At 40.0% G+C, this 22,275-nt stretch overlaps 1 protein-coding gene across 9 annotated transcripts in view; it reads left to right on the forward strand.

Moving 5' to 3' along the window:
- The window catches only part of TSNARE1 (t-SNARE domain containing 1), a 500,311-nt gene that overhangs the window by 296,366 nt on the left and 181,670 nt on the right, over positions 1 to 22,275 (forward strand). For all 9 annotated transcript variants that reach the window (XR_015700647.1, XM_087739795.1, XM_087740277.1 and 6 more), the window contains 2 exons: positions 5,472 to 5,544; positions 18,671 to 18,753. Coding sequence is in view for 8 of the 9 variants with exons in the window: in XM_087739795.1 (XP_087595921.1) it covers positions 5,472 to 5,544; positions 18,671 to 18,753 (156 nt within the window). In the remaining variant the exon portion in view is untranslated. The remainder of the gene's footprint in view (positions 1 to 5,471; positions 5,545 to 18,670; positions 18,754 to 22,275) is intronic.

Genomic DNA, 22,275 nt, shown 5'->3' on the forward strand with positions numbered 1-22,275 from the left:
CAGATGCGGTTCAATGGCGAAAAGGAGAGGAGTTTTCCAAGGGAACTGCCCGCTCATGCTCAAATTGCTGCTGGTGGGAAGACACACACCGGGGGTGTCAGAGGAGGTCTTACATCCAATTCATTCAAGTAGATCATTAAAATAAATAGTAACCACATGTGTATCTGATCTGTGAGATGTCCATTAGAGTGAACAACGGCAAGTGAGCTGCGGTAAATGCATTGCCACCTTTTCCACTCTTGCTAGTCCTGCAGTAGCAGTTGGTTTTGCCTCTTCTTCAAATATGCAGAGCAATTTGGTCTTCCCACCCACCAGCCTTGCCCTCTTCACTACACAGAAATTTGCACCGAAGATGGCATGGTAGGTTGAACATGTCATTGGGTTATTTCTCACTTAGGGCACAATGAATAATATTACTAGCTGGCTGGTTCTGGGATCTCTCTTTATTCATCCCTGTTGCGGTGCCCTCTGCAGTAGCCTCACCTCTGCCTGATGAGCTCAAGGCATCTCACTTTCCACAGCCTCTCCATTTGGCTTTTGGTGAACAGGAACACTGTTCACGCTGTGTTTCTTGAGCCTGCTGTCCCCAGGTAGATGCTGGATTAGCATGCTGAAGCTTGGCACAACTATTTTAATTATGCAGTGCAGTGCTACACTTACTGAGATGACACTGACTGCTAAGACAGCAAAATAGAGTGGAAGCGTGCACAGGAGAGCAAGAGGGAGAGAGAAACTCCCCACACTGGCTGTCGTTCAGTCCCAGAGGAGATCTAACTCAGTCTGTAATTGCTGTTCTGGATAGCTTCTGCCCTCAAAACAATTTTCTGCTGGTCTGTTGTTGCTTAGGCTGAATCAGTTTGATTTATAGAATGTCATTTTTTTCTCCCCAGCCATAGACAAGAGAAAAATATTTGTTGAGAGGCTGTTGCAGCAAGATGTAGTTTTTGCCCGTCTAGCATCAGAGAAGCTTGCTCATCTTTTACATGATCTTTTCCCTTTCCCTTCCTTCCCCTATCTCGCAGAAGAGAATGGGGGTAGAAGAACACCATGCTTTGATTAGTCTTTCTGTGTGCTCTGGATCTGTGGTTCACACATGCTGGACCACAGGGTAGGAGATGTCCCAAGGGTGTTGCAGATGGCACGATACATGAGAAGCATCTCAGCATCTCTTTGGTAAAACATGCCATACACTACAAAGGGTTTTTTTCTTTTTGTTTTTTTTTGGAGTTTTTTTGCTTTTCATTTTTTTCCCCAAAGATAACAAGTGCTACAGTTTTGTTTTGCTTTATTTTGTTTTGGAGTGCTTCCATATACAGAAATACACACATGGATATTACATTACATCTTTCAGAATCTCCTGCAGGTTTGTTTTATAGCTCTCCTGACTGCTTATTGCAGAGTGGATGGTGGGGCAGAATAAGACCTCACTTGTAGAATTCAGCATCTCCTGAACATTGAGTCAGCAATTAATTTAGAAGTTAATTTGTAATCCTTCAAAAAAATGGATACATAGTTTGTGAGTACACTCAAAAGCACATATGCTAAATAGGATAGACCACTGATATTTCTGATCCCATTTTTATACAAACCTAAGGCAAACATTCTTAGAAATAAGTGTGACTCTTCCCTTGAGGACCTGAGCTGACATTGATAAAGGATGCTGGGATCTGGCTAAATGTGAGAGAGAAATTATTGACAGCACATGCTTGTTCTGTGTCCTTTTCAGGAGAGCATGTTTCCCCTCTCTGGTTTATTTAACGCCGTTCTCGTGGCTGGAATACAGAAGTGTCCTTAGAATATCATTAAGGTCAGGGCTATGTTAGAAGTTTTCAATGTAGATAAATCTTCACCCCACTATGTGGAGAGTGGAAGAGAGAGCTGGTTTATTTATTTGCTGTCTTGGCAAATACCTCAGTAATGTTCATCCCATGGGGAAGTGGGCTGCTGGGATTTATGATTAGCTTGTTCCCATCTTGGTAACAATGTCTGGGTTTTACAACCTGACTTGCTCCCAGATTAATTTTTAAAATGTTGAAATTGTGGTCTTGTTAAAGTAAAAAATGGGAAATGTAAATTTCTAGTTTATCTGCAAAATCGTCCTTCCAACAGTTTCTGTGCTGGAGTTGGAATTTCAGATTTTTTCCAGACTCTCAGTACTTTGCAGTGACACTATTCACTTACTGCGTCAGGTTAAATTACTCAAATAATCATGCCATTTTAACCTAGTATTTTCTGTTAAGAAGTTTCCAAACTAACTTTTTCTAGTGAGAGTTAATCCTCCAAATCTTTAGGGTTCCAAACTCTTTCATTTCTCTGGTTTTCTCATCTGCATGACTTGTTTATTGACACTTCTCTGCTTTTTTGATCATCTTTAGTTACTGCCATTTCTTTTTGCCATCTCTGATTTTACTGATGACTAGTCTTAATTCTTTTTGTTCCAGCATGGGTGATGTTAAATCCTGTATACTAATCTGTGCAATGGATTTCTCCTTTGGAAAAAAAGAAAAGAAAGAGGATTTAGATGAAACAATTTAAATCTGTCTCCCTCTTGCTGCCGAATGTAGGGAGTGAATTGTTGCCAGGCAAAAGAGGCTGCTGTTGATTAAAACCCAAGAAACCCCAGCCTAGTTAGCTGGCAGGGAGACAGCATTTTTGGAATGATAGCTGGCTGTTGTACTCCCAGTTTCTGTGGAGTCAAAGGGACTTAGGAGAAGCTGTATTTCACTGTGAATTCCGCATAGTATATGCGAATGTGGGAAACCAAAGGCAATCTGATTTTGCTAACAAACTGTGATGCCTGGCAAATTCAGAGGTACTTCATGATAGAGCTAACCTGGCAAGAAGGAACAGGAACATAGCTCCTAGGTATATTCCATTATGGAAGGTCTTGTTTCTGGCTATTTTTCTTTCTTCTATTTTTTCTTTTGTTTTGCTTACATATATCAGGGACTTTGAAACTTCACATTCCCAGGTTAAATTATTCAACAGATTCTTTGCTTCAGGTCAGATTGCTTTGTGCTCTGTGCTTTACAACTCACCCCTGTTTGTTTTTCCTTAAATACAGTAGTCGCTTTTTTTCCTTCCTAACAACTCAGCGGCTGGCTTTACCTAATGCATATTTGCTAAACAGTAATTTTAAGTGTTGTTACAATGTTATGAAAAGGATCTATACTCTGCAGCAGCAGATGGCTGTTTCATCCCAAGTACCTGGATATAAATGGCAAATCTGAAACAGCACTGTTCATATACAGCATTGAATTTCCTTTCCCATTCTGCCCTTCTTGTCATAATATCTGGGGATCAGGAGGCAGACAGCCCAACTCCTTGTGGTGAAATTAGCAGAGCAAGACCCTATAAAAAGTCAATATACCATCTGATCTTTGTTACACCGAATTGCCCGCTTGTTTTATTCCAATGGAAATACTGGGGGCGTATGTATAATTCAATATATTGCAATAACCTCTATCTAACTAAATGTACGTGCAAAAACATGTTCGTGAGTTTTAAGCTGCATTCACTTAAAGTGTTGAAAAAGAAGCAGAACAAAATAAAACAGACTGAGTGAAGGGTAGAAAAAATTGTGTTTATGTTGCAAGTAACAGGAACCAAAGACTGATGTCAGTGGCAATTTAGCCAAGAGAGACAAATGAGTATTCTGGGCTTTTTTAGTATTATTATTTGTTTGTTTAATTTTTCCTTAATCATCTTTTACTAAGCAGTTAAATGAGAGCAGAACAACACATTAAAGTTAATTCTCGATTCTTCACATTTTGCTAAACTTTGGCTTTCTCCTTTCAAAGATTTTTACAAAAAAAACCAAAAAACTCCCTCACCCAAAAAATCACAACTGATTTCGCCTCATTTCCTGGCAATGATTTACTACCACAGTGCTCAAGTGCAATCTCAAGTTACTTAAACTTCATTGCTTTTACAAAATATTCTGCAGTATTTACAAGTTATGAATAATACCATACATAATTAAAGCTTCATTATGCTTGACAAGTGAATGAATGAAGTGTATTTTGTGATGCATTACCCAGTCTCTGGTTGAGGGTTTTGTTTTCTTCTTTTATTATGATCTCTCACAGCTTTTTAAACCTTTTGTTTCTCCTACTTCTTCAGTTATTTAACAATTTGGTATATTCTAGAATTCACAGTGGGACTCCCAGGCTTCATTGCGAATTAATGTGATTCTGTTGCATTATATGATTAAATGTTATGCCACTTATATTCTCATAACAAACTTCAGTAGAAGGGCGTGGATTCATTTTGCACCATTTTCTAAATTTGCCAGTAGGGAAGCTGAGGTTTTTAAAAGTGGGGTGGAAGCAATCGGACCTATTGGCATGATGGACTAGAGTTGCAACAGGACCCAGGCAGGTAAATAAATTACTGTGCAATTAGCTTCAGGAGAAGCAGATTCTTAGGAAATGTTTTCAACACTTCAGAAAGCATCCAGTGCTGGGTTCCCCAGTACGAGGATACATGGGCATACTGTTGGTCAGACAGTCTGTGGAGTGTCTCTCCATGGAGATATACAAAAACAAGTGGACATGGCCCTGAGCAGCCTTCTTTAGTTGACTGCTTTGAGCAGGGGTGTTGGACTAAATGATTTCCAGAAGTTCCTGCCAGCCTCAATGTTTCTGTGATCCTGGGATTTGTACAGCTTAACAAAATGCATCCTGTTTGAGTGTCTTTGTTTCTGCTTTGCTAACGTTGCCTTACTGGTAGTACATTCAGCAGTATCTATATTATCATGCCTATTATTGCTAGATTATTTTTTTTATAAGACCCAGTGTCATATGAAGTCAACATATGCTCACATTTGCTCTTGTATATGGTAAGTGTTCAGAAACGAGGGAAACAAACTCACTGGCAATTTGCTGTGTTGTAACTAAGAAACTTTCAGCGCTGAATCTAGTTCCTTTTTTTTTTTACACTTGAAAATGTATAAATGAATCCATTCATCAAACAGATCTTTCCTTATTGTCTTACCAATGAGATTTCAAATTCAGTGAGTTTCTGATCACACCTTCATCAGTTTATGAATGTATTTTATCAGATGGATGCTATGCTGAAAGATGGCCTTTTTCTATGTAAGAATCCACACTCTGGGATGAATGGCCTGCATCAGAAATAACTTTTTTAGAAAGAATAGGGTTTGTTGCTGTTGTTTTCATTGTTGTTCTTTTCTCTTGGTCCTCCACAATTCTGAAAAGCAACTGTATAATCTGATCATTCTACTTGTTTCTTTTAGAAAGCTTGAGTCAAATGGCTGACTTAGATCCAGCAAATCATACCTTTATTTAAGGGGATTTTTGATTTATTATGGGACCGTTATAACTTTTTCATTTAATTCTACACAGATGAGGTTTTCTGGTTTTGCTTTTTGCTTTTTTCTTTGCAAAGCTTGACTGTGGAACTTGGATATTACCCATTCATCATTAATGTTAGAATTTCTGTCTTTTCAGAGTGACATGTTGGATGTGAACCAGATCATTAAAGACCTGGCCTCCATGGTGCATGAGCAAGGAGACACAATAGGTAGGTATCACCGTTAAAGTATGGGCTTTATTACCCTCCTGCACCATTCCAATATGATGTTGTGTATTCCCTTATGAGCAGCTGCTTGTTGATGCTGTGATTATTTTTCCTGTGTTTTGGGCATTTTGTACATCCAGTGATGTTTTGATCTGACAAACGGCCCTGTGCAATAGGGTTCTTTATATTAAAGTTAGTTAGCTGGTGTATCTGGCATAAAATAGAAACCTCAGTGAGATTAATCTGTTCCCTCTTGACTGTAAAAAGGAAGCTGGAGAATATATAACATTAACTGGAAAGGGATCTAATTCTTCCTTTCTACCTGTAACCGTAATTAAAAACAATAGTAGTAGCAATTATTGTTATGATTATTGATGACGGTGGAGAAAATTAAGCAGCTTGCCTCTCCTAAATGGAATTTTCTTTCCACATTGCAGGGTGTGTCTGATTAAATTTACGGTAGCCTAACATCATAATGTGCTCACATGCATAGTCTGAAGCTTCTGCCCATTAGCTGACCTCTTGCTCTCCAGCTACCAGTGGCTAGGAGTGTGGTGGAGAAAACTTGGGAAAAGAGATAAGAATAACCCCTAGTATTATCTTTAAGAGCAGCCCATCACTGACAGCCACCACTTTTTGTGCATAGAGGGATAAGACACAGTAGATCTGCTCCTTTTAAATTTCCTCTGACCCTTGTCTTTATCACTGCTGTCTTCTGATGCAGCTAAGGACAATCACACTTTTTTTTCTGTATCTCTCATTTTGTGTATGTATGATAATACTGTGCAGTGCTTCAGAAGCAACTGTCTGCTTCCAAATTTGAGAGCTAACTGTCCTAAAGCCACGTTGAGGGACCTAAACTCCAGAGAAGCAAGATTTGTGGAGGTATTTCTAACCTGCAGCACTCAGATAGAGTTCTCACTGGAGCTTCTGGGAGTTGGATCAAATCCTAAGACAGCCATATGTAGATCATAAAAGAAGAAACTCTTCTCTGCTGTTTATTAATCACACTGGATTTCTTTGCCAAGCTCATACCTTTGCAAGGTTCCATTAGCATATCTCCTTTCACACTGAAATGAGCTAGCTGCATCCCACTGAGAAACACCACTCGGGTTCACAGGTGCAGAAAAGAATCAAGATGATATCTAAACCCAACTTTTTATTATTTCTTTTTTATTTTTTTTTTTTTTTAATTTATGCTTGTTTGGAAGCTCATTTTTGTACATGGATAACTTTGGAGCCTGATTCATCTCCTAAAAGCACATCAGATGTTAATGCCTTGAGGGAAGGACATGACAACATACATCAGCTAGCTTCAAGATCATTGTAACTCCTTTTCTTACGGCAATATTTATTATTTTAAGATGTTGCCCATGCATCGAAGCGACCCCAGTATTAACTTGCCTGTGAGAAACAGTTAGACTAAGTAGGATGTTTTCTCTTTGAGCCAGCATATGGTTTTTGTTCCTTTTATATCTGACACATTCTTTCTTCTTCCTGTTTCTCTGTGGCAGATTTTTAATAGTTTCTTTAGGAGTATCTTTTCAGCCTGGCAGCCAGTCAAGGTATCTTCCCAACCAATCGCTGAAAGGTCCCACTGTTTATCTTTTGACATTCACATTACACAGAAGTAAGTGAGATTATGAATCAGGAGGTAAAGGTAGTCAAACCCCCCATAGTGAAAATTCAAAAGCAATGACGATAAGAGACAGTTCTCTTGGCACTCGTTTTTTTTTTTTAATGCATTCCTCTTACAGTCATGAAATGAAAGCTCTGTGTGTGCTTGTTTAGAAAACACAGGAAAACACAGGGAAAATACATAACCAGGGAATGCGACATGCACCACTCAGCAAAATGATCCCAGGGCTGTAGTGCAAACAACTCTCTCGAATTAATGGGAAGACTTTGCCTGGTCTATGCATGGCACAAACAGAGTAACCCATACTTCTTACAAAAACCTAACAGTAGTTTTGGTAGCGTGTGGGCCAGTTCCTTAATGAACACATCCATAACACTCCCTAGGGTAAAGAGCAATTTCTGTCGTGCAAGGAGGAAATAGATGAGGGGAAATGTAGTCTCAGGGCAGCGTATCTCTGTTATTTTTTGTCTTCTGCAAATAAGCCCCATGCCTGTGTTCCTAGTTATGGCACCTCTTTGATATGAACATTTAACTAAGCATTACAGTATCAGTGAGTCCAAGCCCTCAAAGCCAAAACAAGCTAGTGGCCTAGGTTACCTTTGAATAATCAGAAAGAGTCTTTTCAGCACAGTCTTACAGGAACTCTTGGCAAAAGCATCCCTATGCAACTTCATCACACAGGGTGCCTGTGAGGGGAAAGGGTGCCAGGCGGAGGGCACTAATAGGAGAAATCAATAATTGGCTGTGAAACTGGTGTTGGTGATATATGATTTTGGGTTCTATAACCCTGTTTGTATCTGCTTTGGAGAGATGGGATCCACCTCACTAGGCAAGGCAAAACTATTCTTGCCAATAGGATGGCTGACCTCATAAGAACAGCTTTAAACTAGGAATGATGGGGGAGGGACAGGGCAACCATCAATCCCATGAGGGACCAATGGACAGGACTGCTGAATAGAGGGCATGAGGTGGTGTGGCAAGAAGGGTTCACAGAGTCATCACAATGGGGCCTGGGCAGGGTAACCTCTAGCACTTGCGTGTAGGCAGTGAGGTGCACCGTTGTGGACAAATACCCCAAAACCTCTCCAGGAACTTAACATGTTGGGGTGCATCTCTGAAGTGCCTGTACACTCATGCACACAGTATGGGGAATAAACTTGAAGAGTTAGAGATCTGCATGCAGTTGCAGGGCTACGGTTTTGTTGGGATCATGGAGATGTAGTGGGTCGGCTCCCATGATGAGTGTTGCATTGGAGGGATACAGGCTCTTCAGAAAGGACAGGGTAGGAAGATGAGGAGGAAGAGTTGCCCTTTATGTAAGAGAGCAGCTGGAGTGCATGGGGGTCTGCCTGGGGATGGATGAGGAGCTGATGGAGAGTTTAGGGGTTAGGATTAAAAAGGGGACAGGCAAAGTGGATGAGGCCCTCTATAGATAGGAACAGCCTCATGTTTGCAGGCTCCGATCCTCATGGGGGACTTCAACCACCCCAATATATGTTGGAGAGACAACACAGCAGGGCATAAATAATCTAGGAGGTTCTGGAGTGCATTGATGATAACTTTGGGGATGAGATGTAGAAATGGCAAGATGTCAAGATGGCTAGAAGACGGCCATCTCCACTGTTAAACATTACTCTCATGGTAGCAGAAGGGTACCTCAGCCAAAGCATCCAAGGCAAGCATTAAGGACTTGGTACTGTGAGAAGGAAATTACATTGGGAGTGATTGCTAGAGCAACAGTTACTCTTTTCCATGCTCATAGATGGCCACTCAACTGAACTACAAGCACCCCAACAGCTTGAAACATTCCCAGTGTTTCATACTGAACATCGTTATTTTACATGTGCAAGCTTGTTCTTCGATCGGCCATACTGGGATAAATAGACATAGTTCCATGAAATCAGTTTTATAACTGGTGTCAGGGAGAAGAGAATCCTTAAATCCCCAGTTCCTCTGAAGAAAGTGTCAACAACACAGCTGACAGTATTTGTATTAGTACCTGATGAAGGCAGGGCCATATCTGTCCACCTCTGTAGGCTTCTGTTTGTCTTGTAACAGAGAATAAAGATGACCTGAATAATGCAGTTATTGCTTCCCCCCTGCTGCCATGGCAAAAGAAAATGCTGTTCTGTTTTTGTTTTAGAAGAGCTGTTTTTCCATCCTACCTGTATATGTAACGTTACTAGTTATGCCAAAATAACATGCAAGATCTACATCCCTTATCTAAACTGCTCTAATTCAGTTTTCACCATTTGTATCACTGTTTGCAGCTCCATCACATTTCGCAAAGCGACTAGGAAAGACCCATGTTGTTCTGAAAACATTTTACAGTTTTAAAAGAGTCACATTTCTTCCTCCATTGAACAGTTTTAGAACCAGCCTTCTGCCAGTGTATCTGTAACCTCTCCAGTTCCCTAAAATGGGAAGAAATTCCAAGATCACATACCGGCCACCTATTTTAAGATTACAGCAGCAGAGACACAGCAACTAATTTACCAGTCCTCTACCTCTTTGTCCAGACCAAATGTATACAAATTTATGTTTGCACAGCAAATCCCTCTTGCTGGAAGAAGACCCTACTGTGTCAAGCAAAAGACTTCCCCAGACTTTCTTTTTCTTCCATTACTTATTCAGGCGTAGATCTTGGTGCTATTAACCTTTCACTTCACTCCTGAATGCATTTTATATTTGAAAATAATAGAGTGGAGAAACTTCATAATGTGATCTAAAGTGGATGCTCCCTCACTTTACAGACATCACTACATGGTATCTGTCAGGCTAGAGACCACAGACCTGCCAAGATAAATATAAACACGGCAGCTGGTGCTTTCCTTCAGTCTTGGAAGAACTTCCTAATGGTGTCAATATATTCAGTCCTCGAGTAATGCTGGTGTTCCCTGGCATGCCACATTGTCACTTATTGCCTAATGATAATAATAATAAACCTCCTTCGAAGTAAACTATATTTGCATGAATGCAAATATAGTGCTTATTTTAGAAGATTTTTGAATGTGGGGAGGTTTTTTTAGGTTTGGGGTTTTTTGGTTGGGTTTTTTCGCCTGTGAAATCAGCTCAGTTTTGTTGCCTGTTTTATTACTGTTGCCTTTCTGACCTGAAGGCTGATTTAACACATAGGCACTGTCAAGAGTCAAGAGGGTCCATAGCACCCTTCCACACATGTCCTCCTCCAGTCTGACTGCCTGAATGGCACAGCCAAGAGTCTGTTGTCAGATATACTAATGCAAACCAAGCTGGGAAATCATTCAACTAGATCCTTAACTAAACTCTACTGAGTTATGTGTCCCGGTTGGGACATCTGCGGAAAATGAACACATCTTAAGAGTTGTCCCTGAATACCTGAATGTAACAGCTTTGATATCTACGTTCAGTTGAATGTGGTCTGCAAAGTCTCTCATTTGGTTAAGTTTCCTAAGTGATCTCAGAGGAGCCTATTATGTGAATGGGTACATTTATGTTCTTATTGGTTCCTGATGAATTGGGAAATCTTCTCTTGGCTCTCTTGCTTTCAGCCACGTGTTGAGACACAGAATTACGTGTCAGTACAGAGCACAGCCTGTGCAGGAAGGGTTCACTGGGGTATTTCTGAACCAGTGACAATCTGTTCCACTTCCCAGTCACTTCCCAAGAAGTGGTTGAGTCTCCATCCCTGGACGTATTTAAGAGACGGGTAGACATGGCGCTTGAGGACATGGTTTAGTGGTGGACTTGGCAGTTAATGGTTGGACTCGATGATCTTAAGGGTCTTTTCCAACTTTACCGATTCTATGATTCTATGGAACCTCCAATTTCTTTGTTCATCCTAGGTATGTACCCTGTCATCAGTTTGTTGTTCTGTTATCTAAGTCTAATGAAGCTTTACTGTAAACCACCCCAGCTGCTGAAATTACATAGTATTACTACCCTTAATTGCCTTGTAGGTGACAATTTTAAGGTCATGGTGTTTTGTATACCACTGCCCTTGCTCTCCCTGTTTATCTGGGCTGCAGCAGTGGTGGCCTCCACTGTCACTTGTCCTTGGCTTCAGACAGCACTGAAGAGTCTGTGAGGTGCTTGGACTCATGTTAGGCACAGGTTGATGACGACTGCTACAACTGAATTGTTGGAGTCAGGTGTGGGCTACCATGAACTCTAACCAACTCATTTTACTCACGATAATAGGCAGCACAAAAAATAAACAAGCTTTTGTGCTTCTTTCCTGTCTCTGCTCTCTGGGAGTGTAAAGTTTTGTGTCTTCCCTTGTTGTATCTGGACTTTTACATTTAGCTCTAGTGCTGACAGTGCTGGTAAGACAGCACATGCTGGTTTATAAGGAAAAGAATAATGGGTGACTATACACTTGCAAATTTACTAACGCCTAAAGATTTGTCTGCTGTTCTGTGTTTGACCCGCATAATGTGATTGGGCTGGTATACTTGCAATTAATGAGCCGGCTAATTTTGTACAAGAAACAAGCCTCTTCCTTTTATGAGGTTTATTGCCACCAGTAGGACTCTTCTCACACCAACTTATCCGAAGTCATTTTTGGGAAGTTGGAACAACCATGCTCTCAATTTCTAGTAATGCTGCAATTGAGCAGTAAATGTCATATAGACAGAAGCTGCCCAGGTGGTTGGTTTATTTCTGCTGGGAGGTGTTATACTCTGCCACAGACAGACAGTGTTTGGGAGGCCATGGCTTGAGTAGGTTAAGTAAATCAAATGAGCCATGTAAAGCAAAAGAGGTCAAGCAAGTTGTAAATATTAGTGACTTTACTTTGTAGATAAAATATATGATCTTTCCAAGATAGTAAGCATAAATAAAGTATATTTATTTCTATGAATCAACACCCCCATCATCCTCATTTATTCCTGCGACAAACTCAGATTGACAATTCTTTCATCAGTTGACTGAGCTATAGGACTCAATAGCTTATGTGCTCAGCTGCGTGATGGAAGATGAATGTTGTGTTAAATGTAGACAAAAGTGGACTTCTGAAAAATACAAGTAAAATTAAGGTACTCACCCAAACTGTGTCAATTCATGAGCTGGATTTGGAAAAACAAATATAATTATTTTGATCTTTTCTTTCTTTTTTGTCATTTTAAAGAAACATATTTTATTTCAGTTTGAAATAATATTTTCTTTAACTCAGTGTCTAATAGAATTTAAAAAATAGTGTTGAATTTATATGAGAAGAAAAAAGAAATAGCATGCTATAGAGGAGTAGCTGGAATTTCCCAATCAAAGCTAGATTGAGTGCTTTTTTGCTCTTTAAATTACTTTCAGAGATTATTTTGGGAAAAAAGAAAATCTGACATGCCCATAAATTTCTGCACAAAAAATGTCTTGTTGAAATACCTTTGTTCATCACAAAAAGAAGGAAATGGCGAAAAAAAAAAATCAGTGAATCAGGACTATTGCCATGATATAATATCCTCCCATGTGCAAATTTTGTGGGATTAAAACTAGAGACTTGGATTACCCAGAGCTATATGAGAGAATTGTATAGGAACTCTGGATACCTCATCTAGGTAGCTGAAAGTGTACACCAGGCAATGAGGGCAGAGGCCATACCATGCACCCTCAGGAAACTCTTCATATGCTGACTCTTCTCCCGTGGTAAATATCAGTAATTTGAGACCACTTATCTCTGCAAGAAAGAATAGTAAATTGCTTTGCATCTTGCTAAAGTGGTAATATTTCTGCACTCTGCCATTTAGCACAGAGCAGATGATATGAGGTACCTTATTGTCTGGTAGGATGTGCTGTTTTCCAATAGATGTACATAGGACAACGTTTGAATTTTAAATCCCTGGAAGATGTACCCTGGGAGGCATGGTAAACCTCTGGCAGGGTGATACCATTTTTCAGTGCATACATATGTAGTAGATACTTGACATTTTCAAGATTCATTTCAAGGACAGTGTAAATCACCCAGGAGCTGAAGTGTTGCAAATTTATGCTGGTGTTTGGCCATTGCCTTATAGCCACTTTTATTCCTACAGACTAGGGCTTTGGGCTGCTGGCTGAAGAAAACCAGCAGGAAGAGCTTGTTATGACATTTTGGAATAGTTTACATAGTCTTTCCAGGCCTGCCTGGAAAATTAGGGTGAGTAGTTGTTCAATGCCTTAAACCTTACCTCTGAGGGTTGTGGTGTGTTACCACGTGGAAGAATTAGAGCTCTGTTAAAATCAAATAGAAAGCTAGGTGCTATCTGCCTTTTGTTGGAAGCAATAACCATGACTCCTGATGACTCATGGAGCTGCAAATTGTATTTCATTGCACCAGTCTAAGCCAATGCAACCCATTTAGCCTTAGTTTAGCACACAGGCAAGATTATTTTATAAATCCTTTCATGTGCAGAATTTATAACTTGACGTTTACATTAAAGTTTGCAAATGACCAACCCTAAGCCATTTTAAACTTCACTCCAGAAGAACTGCCATAGTTTTCCTTCCCTTTAACATCCACAGCTGTGCCTATAGAGACCCTGAGGGTCTTTTATGTGTGGAATGAGACTCACTTAAAACTCTCCAAGTACATGGCAATTAGAATGAGCAATTTTTTTTTTTTTAATGCGGAAAGAAATTTCACCCAAAATTTGGCTTTTAATTAGGAAATAAACCTTTATACATTACCAAAGTACTCTTTTTTTTTTTTTTTTTTTTTTTTTTTGTGCTTCTCAGTATGTTGCATTGATTATTTTTAGTCAGAAGTTATAGTGATAAAAGAGGGTTAAGCTTATTAAAGTGCTAAAAATAAAAGCATACTGTGAAACCTAAAGGGGCCCATTTTGGTTACTGCCAAGTGGAAGCATTTTAAAATTCTCATTCACAAGCTCACTTTCCTGTCTTTCAAGCGGTTTTACTGAAAATGCTGCCTTGTGAAACCAGTCCATTGTTGCCGCTATAAAGGCTCAGGTCATATGGGTGATTCCTTGATACGTTAGGACAAAAACCACTCTCCAGCCACTGTCACTCCAGTAATTTCACATATAAGACTCCTGCTGGTCATTAGCAGGGCTTGATCTCAGAAGACAAGTGAACAGATAGGCTTGAAAGACACCTCTTGGGGTCATCATGATTTCTGTCTCTGTGTGACAAGTGTGTCATAAAATCCTATCAAATTACATCTAAAAGCTGGTTAGCTCTGCCACCTTCACTACTCCTGTTGAAAGGATGTGCTTTAGCTAGAAAATTAGAAATCTCTTCCTAATTCCTTGGTGCATTTGTTTGCAATCACCATCTGCTTTGGTGCAGCCCTGTCCCTCAGTTTAATAAAATGGCATTAGCATTGCCTTAAGGTTTTTGTTTTCAAATTGTACCATAAATTTGTCATCACAGACTGAGGACAGAAAATTGTTGTGGTATTCAGGCTCCTTGGAAAATCCCAGACCCAGGGCTGGTTATCACACTTATTTGGGAACAGAGTCACTGTCCCTTCATACCAAAGCCAAAGGAGAAAGGAAAAGGCAGACTCTTCCAACAGGTTTTTTCCAGTCTACCTAGGATCCTACCACCCCTCTGGAAATACTTGCCTTTCCATTCCCAAGCAAGGTGCCCTGGCAAGGAGCCTGAAAGTGAGCAAGGTAAAGCTGTGAACCATCACTAGCATTCAGCAAAGATACACTGAAATATCTGTGAATGACACATTCATCATTGACTTATTACCATCATTAACATATTACTTACTTCCTTGTGATTTGACCCAAATTCTCTTTCCTTCTCTTGCTTTCTTGTGTTAATCAACAGCAATATCCAGTTAAATTGTGTTACATATTTATGTCTCATTTGTATAGAGTTTTAGAGCTGTTTAGTGGATTTTGTTTGTTTTAGTTTTTCCCCTGTGTCTCAGGATAACAAGTTGTTACAAAAATTTTTTTAAATGGGAGGTTTGCTTATTCTAAGCCTGTTATTCCCCTGTTAGGAGAACATGTGAGCAGAAACAGTGCCACCAGGGTCCAGCCTCCTCCTGTAACATCACATCAACTCATACAGGACATGTAGCACATGTCCGTCCTACTTGTGAAAGCCTGCACTGGGAAAAATGTAGATGGTGTTTGCAAAACACGGTGCATAACATACAATTAGTCCATTCCATGCAGTGCTAAGGGGGAGTTCACAGTGTTTAATTTTATCTAACGAAGGCAAATCTCCTTAGGCCCCCCTGCAGGCAGCAGAAAGTGCTAGCTTCCTCTGAAGGGCCATTTAAGGAAGCTAAATTAAGCTCCTGCTGTGATTTAACCCTGCCCCAAGAGGAGCACAGAGATTACTCTTGATTTAGTCAGATGTCTTTCATAAGTTTCTCCTCTGTAGCTCTTCTGTGTCTAAATGATTAATTTTCTGAGGACAATCAGCCTTTAAAAGGCATTGAGTAGTGAAGGGTGTCTGCATTAAGATCCTGAGAAGCATCAGATACATGAGCAAGTTCTGTTACTTTGGTTAGGTGATTGTCAAGGTGTTCAGCACACTCCCTCCACCTCTTCCAAATTTCCCAAATCCCCCCATCCCTTCCAAATCCCATCACAAGGTAGCTTAATACATGGAAGTGCTTTCCTACGTAAAGTTGTATTTTGTAACCCAAAACCACAGTCAGACCTTGTGCTTCTAAAATTAACAGGTGTCCCAGCAGGATATATTCTTAGTTTTGGTTCAGTTTTTTACCTGACTTTATCTTCTTTTCTCCACGTCCTAACATGTGTCACAGCTTGGCTGTAGGAAAGCTATGGCATGTTGGATCTTTGAGTGGTCAGGAGCTGAGTTTCAATTGATGTAAACTGGCGTTGACCCAGTGGTTAGTTCTTAGGGACTTCCACAGAACATATAAAAATTTTTTTAGGCAAAACCAGTCTGGTTAACTATGCATCATGTAGTCATGCTTAACCATAGGAGTAAATACTTGTCAACAACTAGGCAACTAAGAATTTGTCACCTTGGGTGAGTGACAAGTTATTCTGGCTGATGCATCTTGTCTGTGTTAATGTCGTATTAACTCTTTTGGTTTCTCTGCCTTGTGCCCTGTTGTTTCCATATGCAGAGAGACTCATATACATGGTGCTGGAAATTGGATTGGGGCTTGTAGTTGCCAATTACACAGCACTGTCCTAACATGCAAACAGAGAAAGCAAGCACTACCCTGTCCTACAGAGCCAATCTAGCCCAGAGATCTACCACTTTTCATCTATTTCTCAGTTCAAACCAGAAAGCATCCAATGTCCCTCTACTGCTACTCCTATAAAGTACAAATACTCCTATAAATACGTAGAACAACCAGTTACTGATTTGTGGGTCAGCCTCAATGTCTGGCTGGAAAGACATCAGGGCCAGCCCTGGAGTTGGGACATCTATTCCTTTTAAACACAAGTGTGATACCAATTGACAATGATAGCACTTGTGGAGATGTGGTAGTAGGGTTTTCCTTGTAAACTTGCCTAGGACCTCATTATTATCAAGTGACAGGTTTAAATCTGTCTACCATGTTTCACTCACAAGAAACACCTTGTTTCTCAGGCACACCTATTTGAGGTAGACCCTGGGTAGATCCGCTCACATGACAAAAATGCTGCTTACTGCAGTGTGCTGTTGTGCCATTCATGTTTCTGCTCATCATTTTTGGTAATTCAGCACTATTTTTTTCTACTGGTATTGAAAAGTAAAATCTGACACTTTCCCAGAAATGCCTTCAGATCAATGCAATACTAGGAGTAAACTCTTCAAGGCTGTCACACTGATGTGTGCATGTGTGTGGATGCAGCTCTTCTAAGGATCTGTAGAAGAAAATTTGATATTTCTTCACAGAGGTTGAGTTCCTTAGAAGCCTTTTGATCTCTTCCTGCTGAGTCCTGAATGCAAGGAAAGCATTTGGACAAGGGTCAGTGATGCCAACCAAGGTCCACGGTGTTAAAGTCTTCATAAAAATGGTTTGAGAAGCATTAGGTATGACCAATAAAATTACAGTATATCAATCTATAAAAGTGCCAGATATGTAGGTTTTTTCTTGTGTACTACAGCATGCATAATCTAAAATAAAAGGAATAGAAAGCCATCTCTCCCAGGTGTAATACAAGACTTTTATTTAACAGGATTCCAAGTGTTAAGCTGAAGTTTGTTTATTCCATGGTTCTGTTGGTTTGTGGTTTCTTTGCTCTTTTGTTTTGTTTTTAAGTTCAGTTATCAGAAATGCATAGTTACATTAACGAAGTTGCAACACTGTTTCACTTAAAAATGGCAAAACCTGAACACAACCACTTTCCACAGTTTATTTGCAAACCTTCATTTCTTTACCCATCACAAAAGTGGCCAGTCTGATTAATGTTCTTTCGTTCAAAAATAAAAGAATAGATTACTTAAATCTTCTGTGACATATCTTAATCCAACTCCTAATACCATCAGTTGAAGAATTTCCATTAATTTTATTAAGGATTAGAGAAATCCCTGGAACCTTATTCTCAAATTTCTACCTGTGTTTGAATTCTTCCTGGCTATTTTCATATACTCCATGGTGTAATATGTGCTGGAAAACACACAGAAGCAGACCAAGTGCACATGCTCTTTCATTGTGGCCAGAAATTATTGGCTGCACATCTTGTAGGGGACAAGCTGGTCTCTAAGATTTCTGCTGGAAACACAAACCCTTATTTGCAGGTTTTATACCATAGGTGTTTCGCTTTCTAAGCACAGCTCTGGAGTCAAAGTTAATACTTGCCTTTGATGGAAGAGGGGAGCTGCCAGCTGCAAGGTGTAGCTGATAATCTTTCTTTTCTAGTCTAATTTTGATTCCTCGTGGTTCCTCCAGCTTCCCACCTTGTCAGATCTAGCAACCTAGGATAAGATTCTTCTCCCTTAATTTTAGGTACCAGCAATGTGTCTCAATTTGAGTCATCTGTAGAGACCCCCCTTACAGCTTTGAAATGTGATCCAGGAGTTTAGGTTGTGATTCATCTGATCTGATCAGCGGCAGGCAACTACTGTAGAGTGGGATGAATTGCACAGTACGGACTTGCTCTCTGTTGACTGTGATAGTGTCTGAGGTGACTTGCTCAACTACAGATACCTGGGGATGGTCAATAACCCACATGTACTCAAATGAATCTTACCCCGGAGCTCTAATAATGAGATAATTTCAGATACAATCTGCCATGTCTCTTCTGTAATTTAGCTCTAATCTAGTAAATTTACCAGCCTTGAGCTGATTTCCTTTGAATTTCCTATCATCAGACTTTCCATTGGTTTCAGTGAGAATGGAATGAGCTGCTAAGCTCCATCCTGTCTAGAAACACATGGAGACCTGTCAGTCATACTGCCTCTGACTGATGGGTTAAGTGTTCATCAAAATGGGTGGTGTTCCTATTTCCCTGTAGTGCTATAGCTTGCAAACAAGAGGCTGCTTATCTCTTTATGCCCATGAGTAAATTACTGAATTGCTGTTGGTATAAATTCTTTGTTTTAGGTTTGTACCCTGTAATCATCTTCTATTATCTTAATTTGCAGATAGCATTGAAGCCAACATTGAGACTGCATCTTCTAATGTAGAATCAGCCAATGACCAGTTGGCAAAAGCCAGTCAGCACCAAGTAAGTGGGACTAAAAAACCCTACGGATTCATTCAGTAATAGTATTTAAAATAAAGAGAACACTTGGTGGCTGTGAACCACATGGCACATGAGCTGCATTGGATTTGTGCTACCTGGAAAGATGATAAAGCATACTCTAAGTAAGAGCTAAACTTTTTTTCTTATATATATGATTAAATTACTGTAGCATCAACAATTTGCATTAGAGTAGTCATTAAGAGATCTGCATATTAAAGATACATTTCCCAGTAGGAAACTCAACAATTAGCTACTGTTGTTCTTGGAAAGATGTCATAAGAAGTTCATCGTTTAAGTGTATGTGTTTCTTATTGGAGTGTTTCCCTATAATCAGGCAACAGTGCTTTTCAAAAACAACTGAGTTGTCAAAAGACGTGATGTGGTTGGTGAATAATGGCTATGGGAATGGTGTTCAGCACTTTTTAAAGGCAATTTGAGGGTGGGGGTTTTAGGTTTTTTTTTCCTTTTTCTTCACTGGAGCAAGAATAAAACACACATACACACACACAAACATTAATCTTTTTGAAAACTGCTTGACCAGAAAGAACTGTTCGATGGTTATAGTTAGTACTTTCTAGGGATGAAGAGGGAGGAGGCGGAGAAGCGAACGAAGAAAACATTGTTATTGCTTGCATTGGATTGACAGAACAAAAGCTGTTAGTTTCCTTTTTTTCTCAATCAGAAAATGGTTTGTTGAAGTCCAAAGTGAGTTTCATGTATCTGGAGTCTTGTTATGACAAAATGTAGCTGAGGTCCATGCAAGTACATAGTGCCTCCTTGTTGGTCCTTGGACACAATGAATTCTGAAGGTCTGGGGCAAACCTCCAGACCAAAGGAGTAAGAGATACAGGCATTTTACTCCACTGAAAAGGAGTAATGTGATTTTAAAATTATCTACAGCTCATTTTCTGTTGAAACATACTTCACCAGCTGTGGATAGTAAGAACAACTTTCATAGAACTTTGATATTGCAGAAACTGTGTGATCTTCACTGCAGTTTGGTTTTAAAGCCGTATATATTCAAGATAATATGTGTCACTCTGCATTTGATCCTGCATTTGCCTTGAAAATAGCCTGTTGCATTTTTACTGCATGAGGTCTGAAATGAGACAAGAATAAATTTAATACTTGACAATAGAGACGACTGCAAAGCTGCAAATGAGTTAATGACAATGTTGGCTAAGAAGGTCAAAGAGTAGTCAGGCAGAAAATGAACGCAGCACAGTGTAAAGGATCTGCTTTCTTCAGCCAGCAGGAGCTGCTGAAATAGCCTGCCCAGTTAGGAGGTCCTTTATTCCTCAAATATGTTGATCAAGATGAAGATACAGCCAGTTTTAGCAAGTCAATTGCTGCTAAGGGCATAAATATGTACTGACTGGTATTTATGGGAAAACACTTCAGAGTCTCCCTTGCCCTTGAAACAATCTTGTATAGACAAATATCACTTAGAAAAATTCTGCTGCCAAAGAAAATGTGCAATCCAGATCTCCAGTAGAGGACAGCTAGCTATCCTGTACACTGCTGGATGAGGATCACTAGACAAATGCGTGCAACCCCAGCTTGCTCTCTGTCACCTCTTTCATGAGGTTCCCTGAGATATGGACAGAAAATGAGGTGAAGACTCTGTGGCTTCAATTGCTGGCCTGCTGTCTGGGGTTTGTCAAATGGTATATGACGCCTCCTCTGCTATGCACCGTGATATCTGCTCACCTTACATCCAAAAGGAGATTGTCTCCATAATGTGACAAAAAGGGTCCTGGTCACACAGTCCTCAAGGGCTTTTGTAGGAAGCAATGTTGGTGCATACATATGGATAATGCAATGTGAGTATAGGTCATCCTTCCAGGTTGTATGTGTGGTTTTGGCTGCTTTAGAAATATCTAGCATGGATTTGGGAGAATGATCAGCCAGATGGCTTTGTGAGGGAACTGCTTTCAAGGGAGCTGCCATAGTTTTACATGCTTTAAATTCTCTCTGTAGTCTTCTGTGCTGCTCAGAGATCAAAAGCACAGATTGTTTTTTTAAATCTTACTGAGTAGTTTTCTTTCTTTTGGTAAACTGCCAATTCATTAATGTATTTTGCTGTTACCTATGATCTCTAGTACAGTGTGATTGTCTTGTAAACGCAGACTGGCTTACATACATTTGTTATTTATTCCTATTTATATGTATATATGTATATAAATATGTGTGCATGTAGTATTTTTATGAGTATATCGACAAATGTATACATAAATTGAGAAATCAGTAATGTCAACATCACTGAAACATTCAAGATTAAGACCTACTGTAGACCTTAATGAACAGATTTTTGTCAAGCATAAAGATTAAGTGACTCGTTATTTAACATAATGTTTGCATACAATGCAATGCAGTCGCTTCAACAATACAACTTGGACCGCCAGTCCCAACCTGTATATTAACATAACAAAGCATCAGTAAATAGGTTTTCTTTAACTAGTACAAAATAAGGCATTTAGGTTCCCACAAATGATAGAAATGTTTAAACAAATGTAAATATCTTCCTGCTGAGCATCTTTGTCTGCGTTTTAAATTTTGTAAGGTGCTCCTTCATCTTGAGATGTGTGTGCTAACAGTAGTGTTTTATTACTTTGGGTGAATTCTCATGTCCTCCATCTCAACTCTTCACCCATCCACAAAAAAAACCCAACACCTGCTCTCCCCCAACACCATAAAACAATAACAAAGAACATATGAGGGAAATACATGGTAAGTAAGGTAGTGGTGGCCAACTTTCAGGCTGGGCAAGGCTGTGGGGTGGCTCAGTGCAGCCTGCAGCCAGCCCCTGCTCTCAGCTCAGGGAAGGGAGCAGTTGGTGGTTGTGCAAATGATTCTGCTTCCCTCCTCTCTGTTCCCTGCCATCTCCTACCCCATGGGCCCGCACATCTTCCCCCTTTTCAATGGACATGTACATGCAGGCTGCATCATGAGGTAGATGTAACTCTTCGCTGGTCACCATACAGAGGTGAGATACCAAATTGCAACCCTTGTGTGTCTTCATCTGACATAAGGCAGCTTGTCTCAGCAAAAGGGTTGGGCACTGTTGTTGTAAGAGGCAGGACCTGACAGCTCAGGAAAGTAGATGGTCTCAATTTATCATTACGCTCTTGATCTTTGATGCCACAGGAGGTCCCGGAGTCCATGTTGGGTACCGTAACTGGCAGCCACTTTGTTGCCTGTAGTCCCTCTTCTCAGCTGTAAGACTTCACCCCCTGACAGTAACACTTCCCTGCTTCGCGAAGTAAATTCACTAAGGCCTCTGTGGTGGTCAGTTATTCTGGAGACTCTATGGATCATATAGAAAAATAGCAATACCCATTATGCCTATCCATGATATAGAAAAAGTTTATCTTATGTCATATTTGCTTTATCTCCATAAATTTTTTCCCTGCCATTGTAAATCGTTGTACACGTTCTGATTTCAGCACTTCTTGATTTATATTGGGTGAGAGGTTCTTACTCTATCTGTGCAGCAATAGAGGA

The sequence above is a fragment of the Nipponia nippon genome, unplaced genomic scaffold (genome assembly GCF_047370975.1).
Source record: "Nipponia nippon isolate SJK-2023a ecotype South Korea unplaced genomic scaffold, ASM4737097v1 scaffold_1, whole genome shotgun sequence".
NCBI classification, from domain to species: domain Eukaryota; kingdom Metazoa; phylum Chordata; class Aves; order Pelecaniformes; family Threskiornithidae; genus Nipponia; species Nipponia nippon.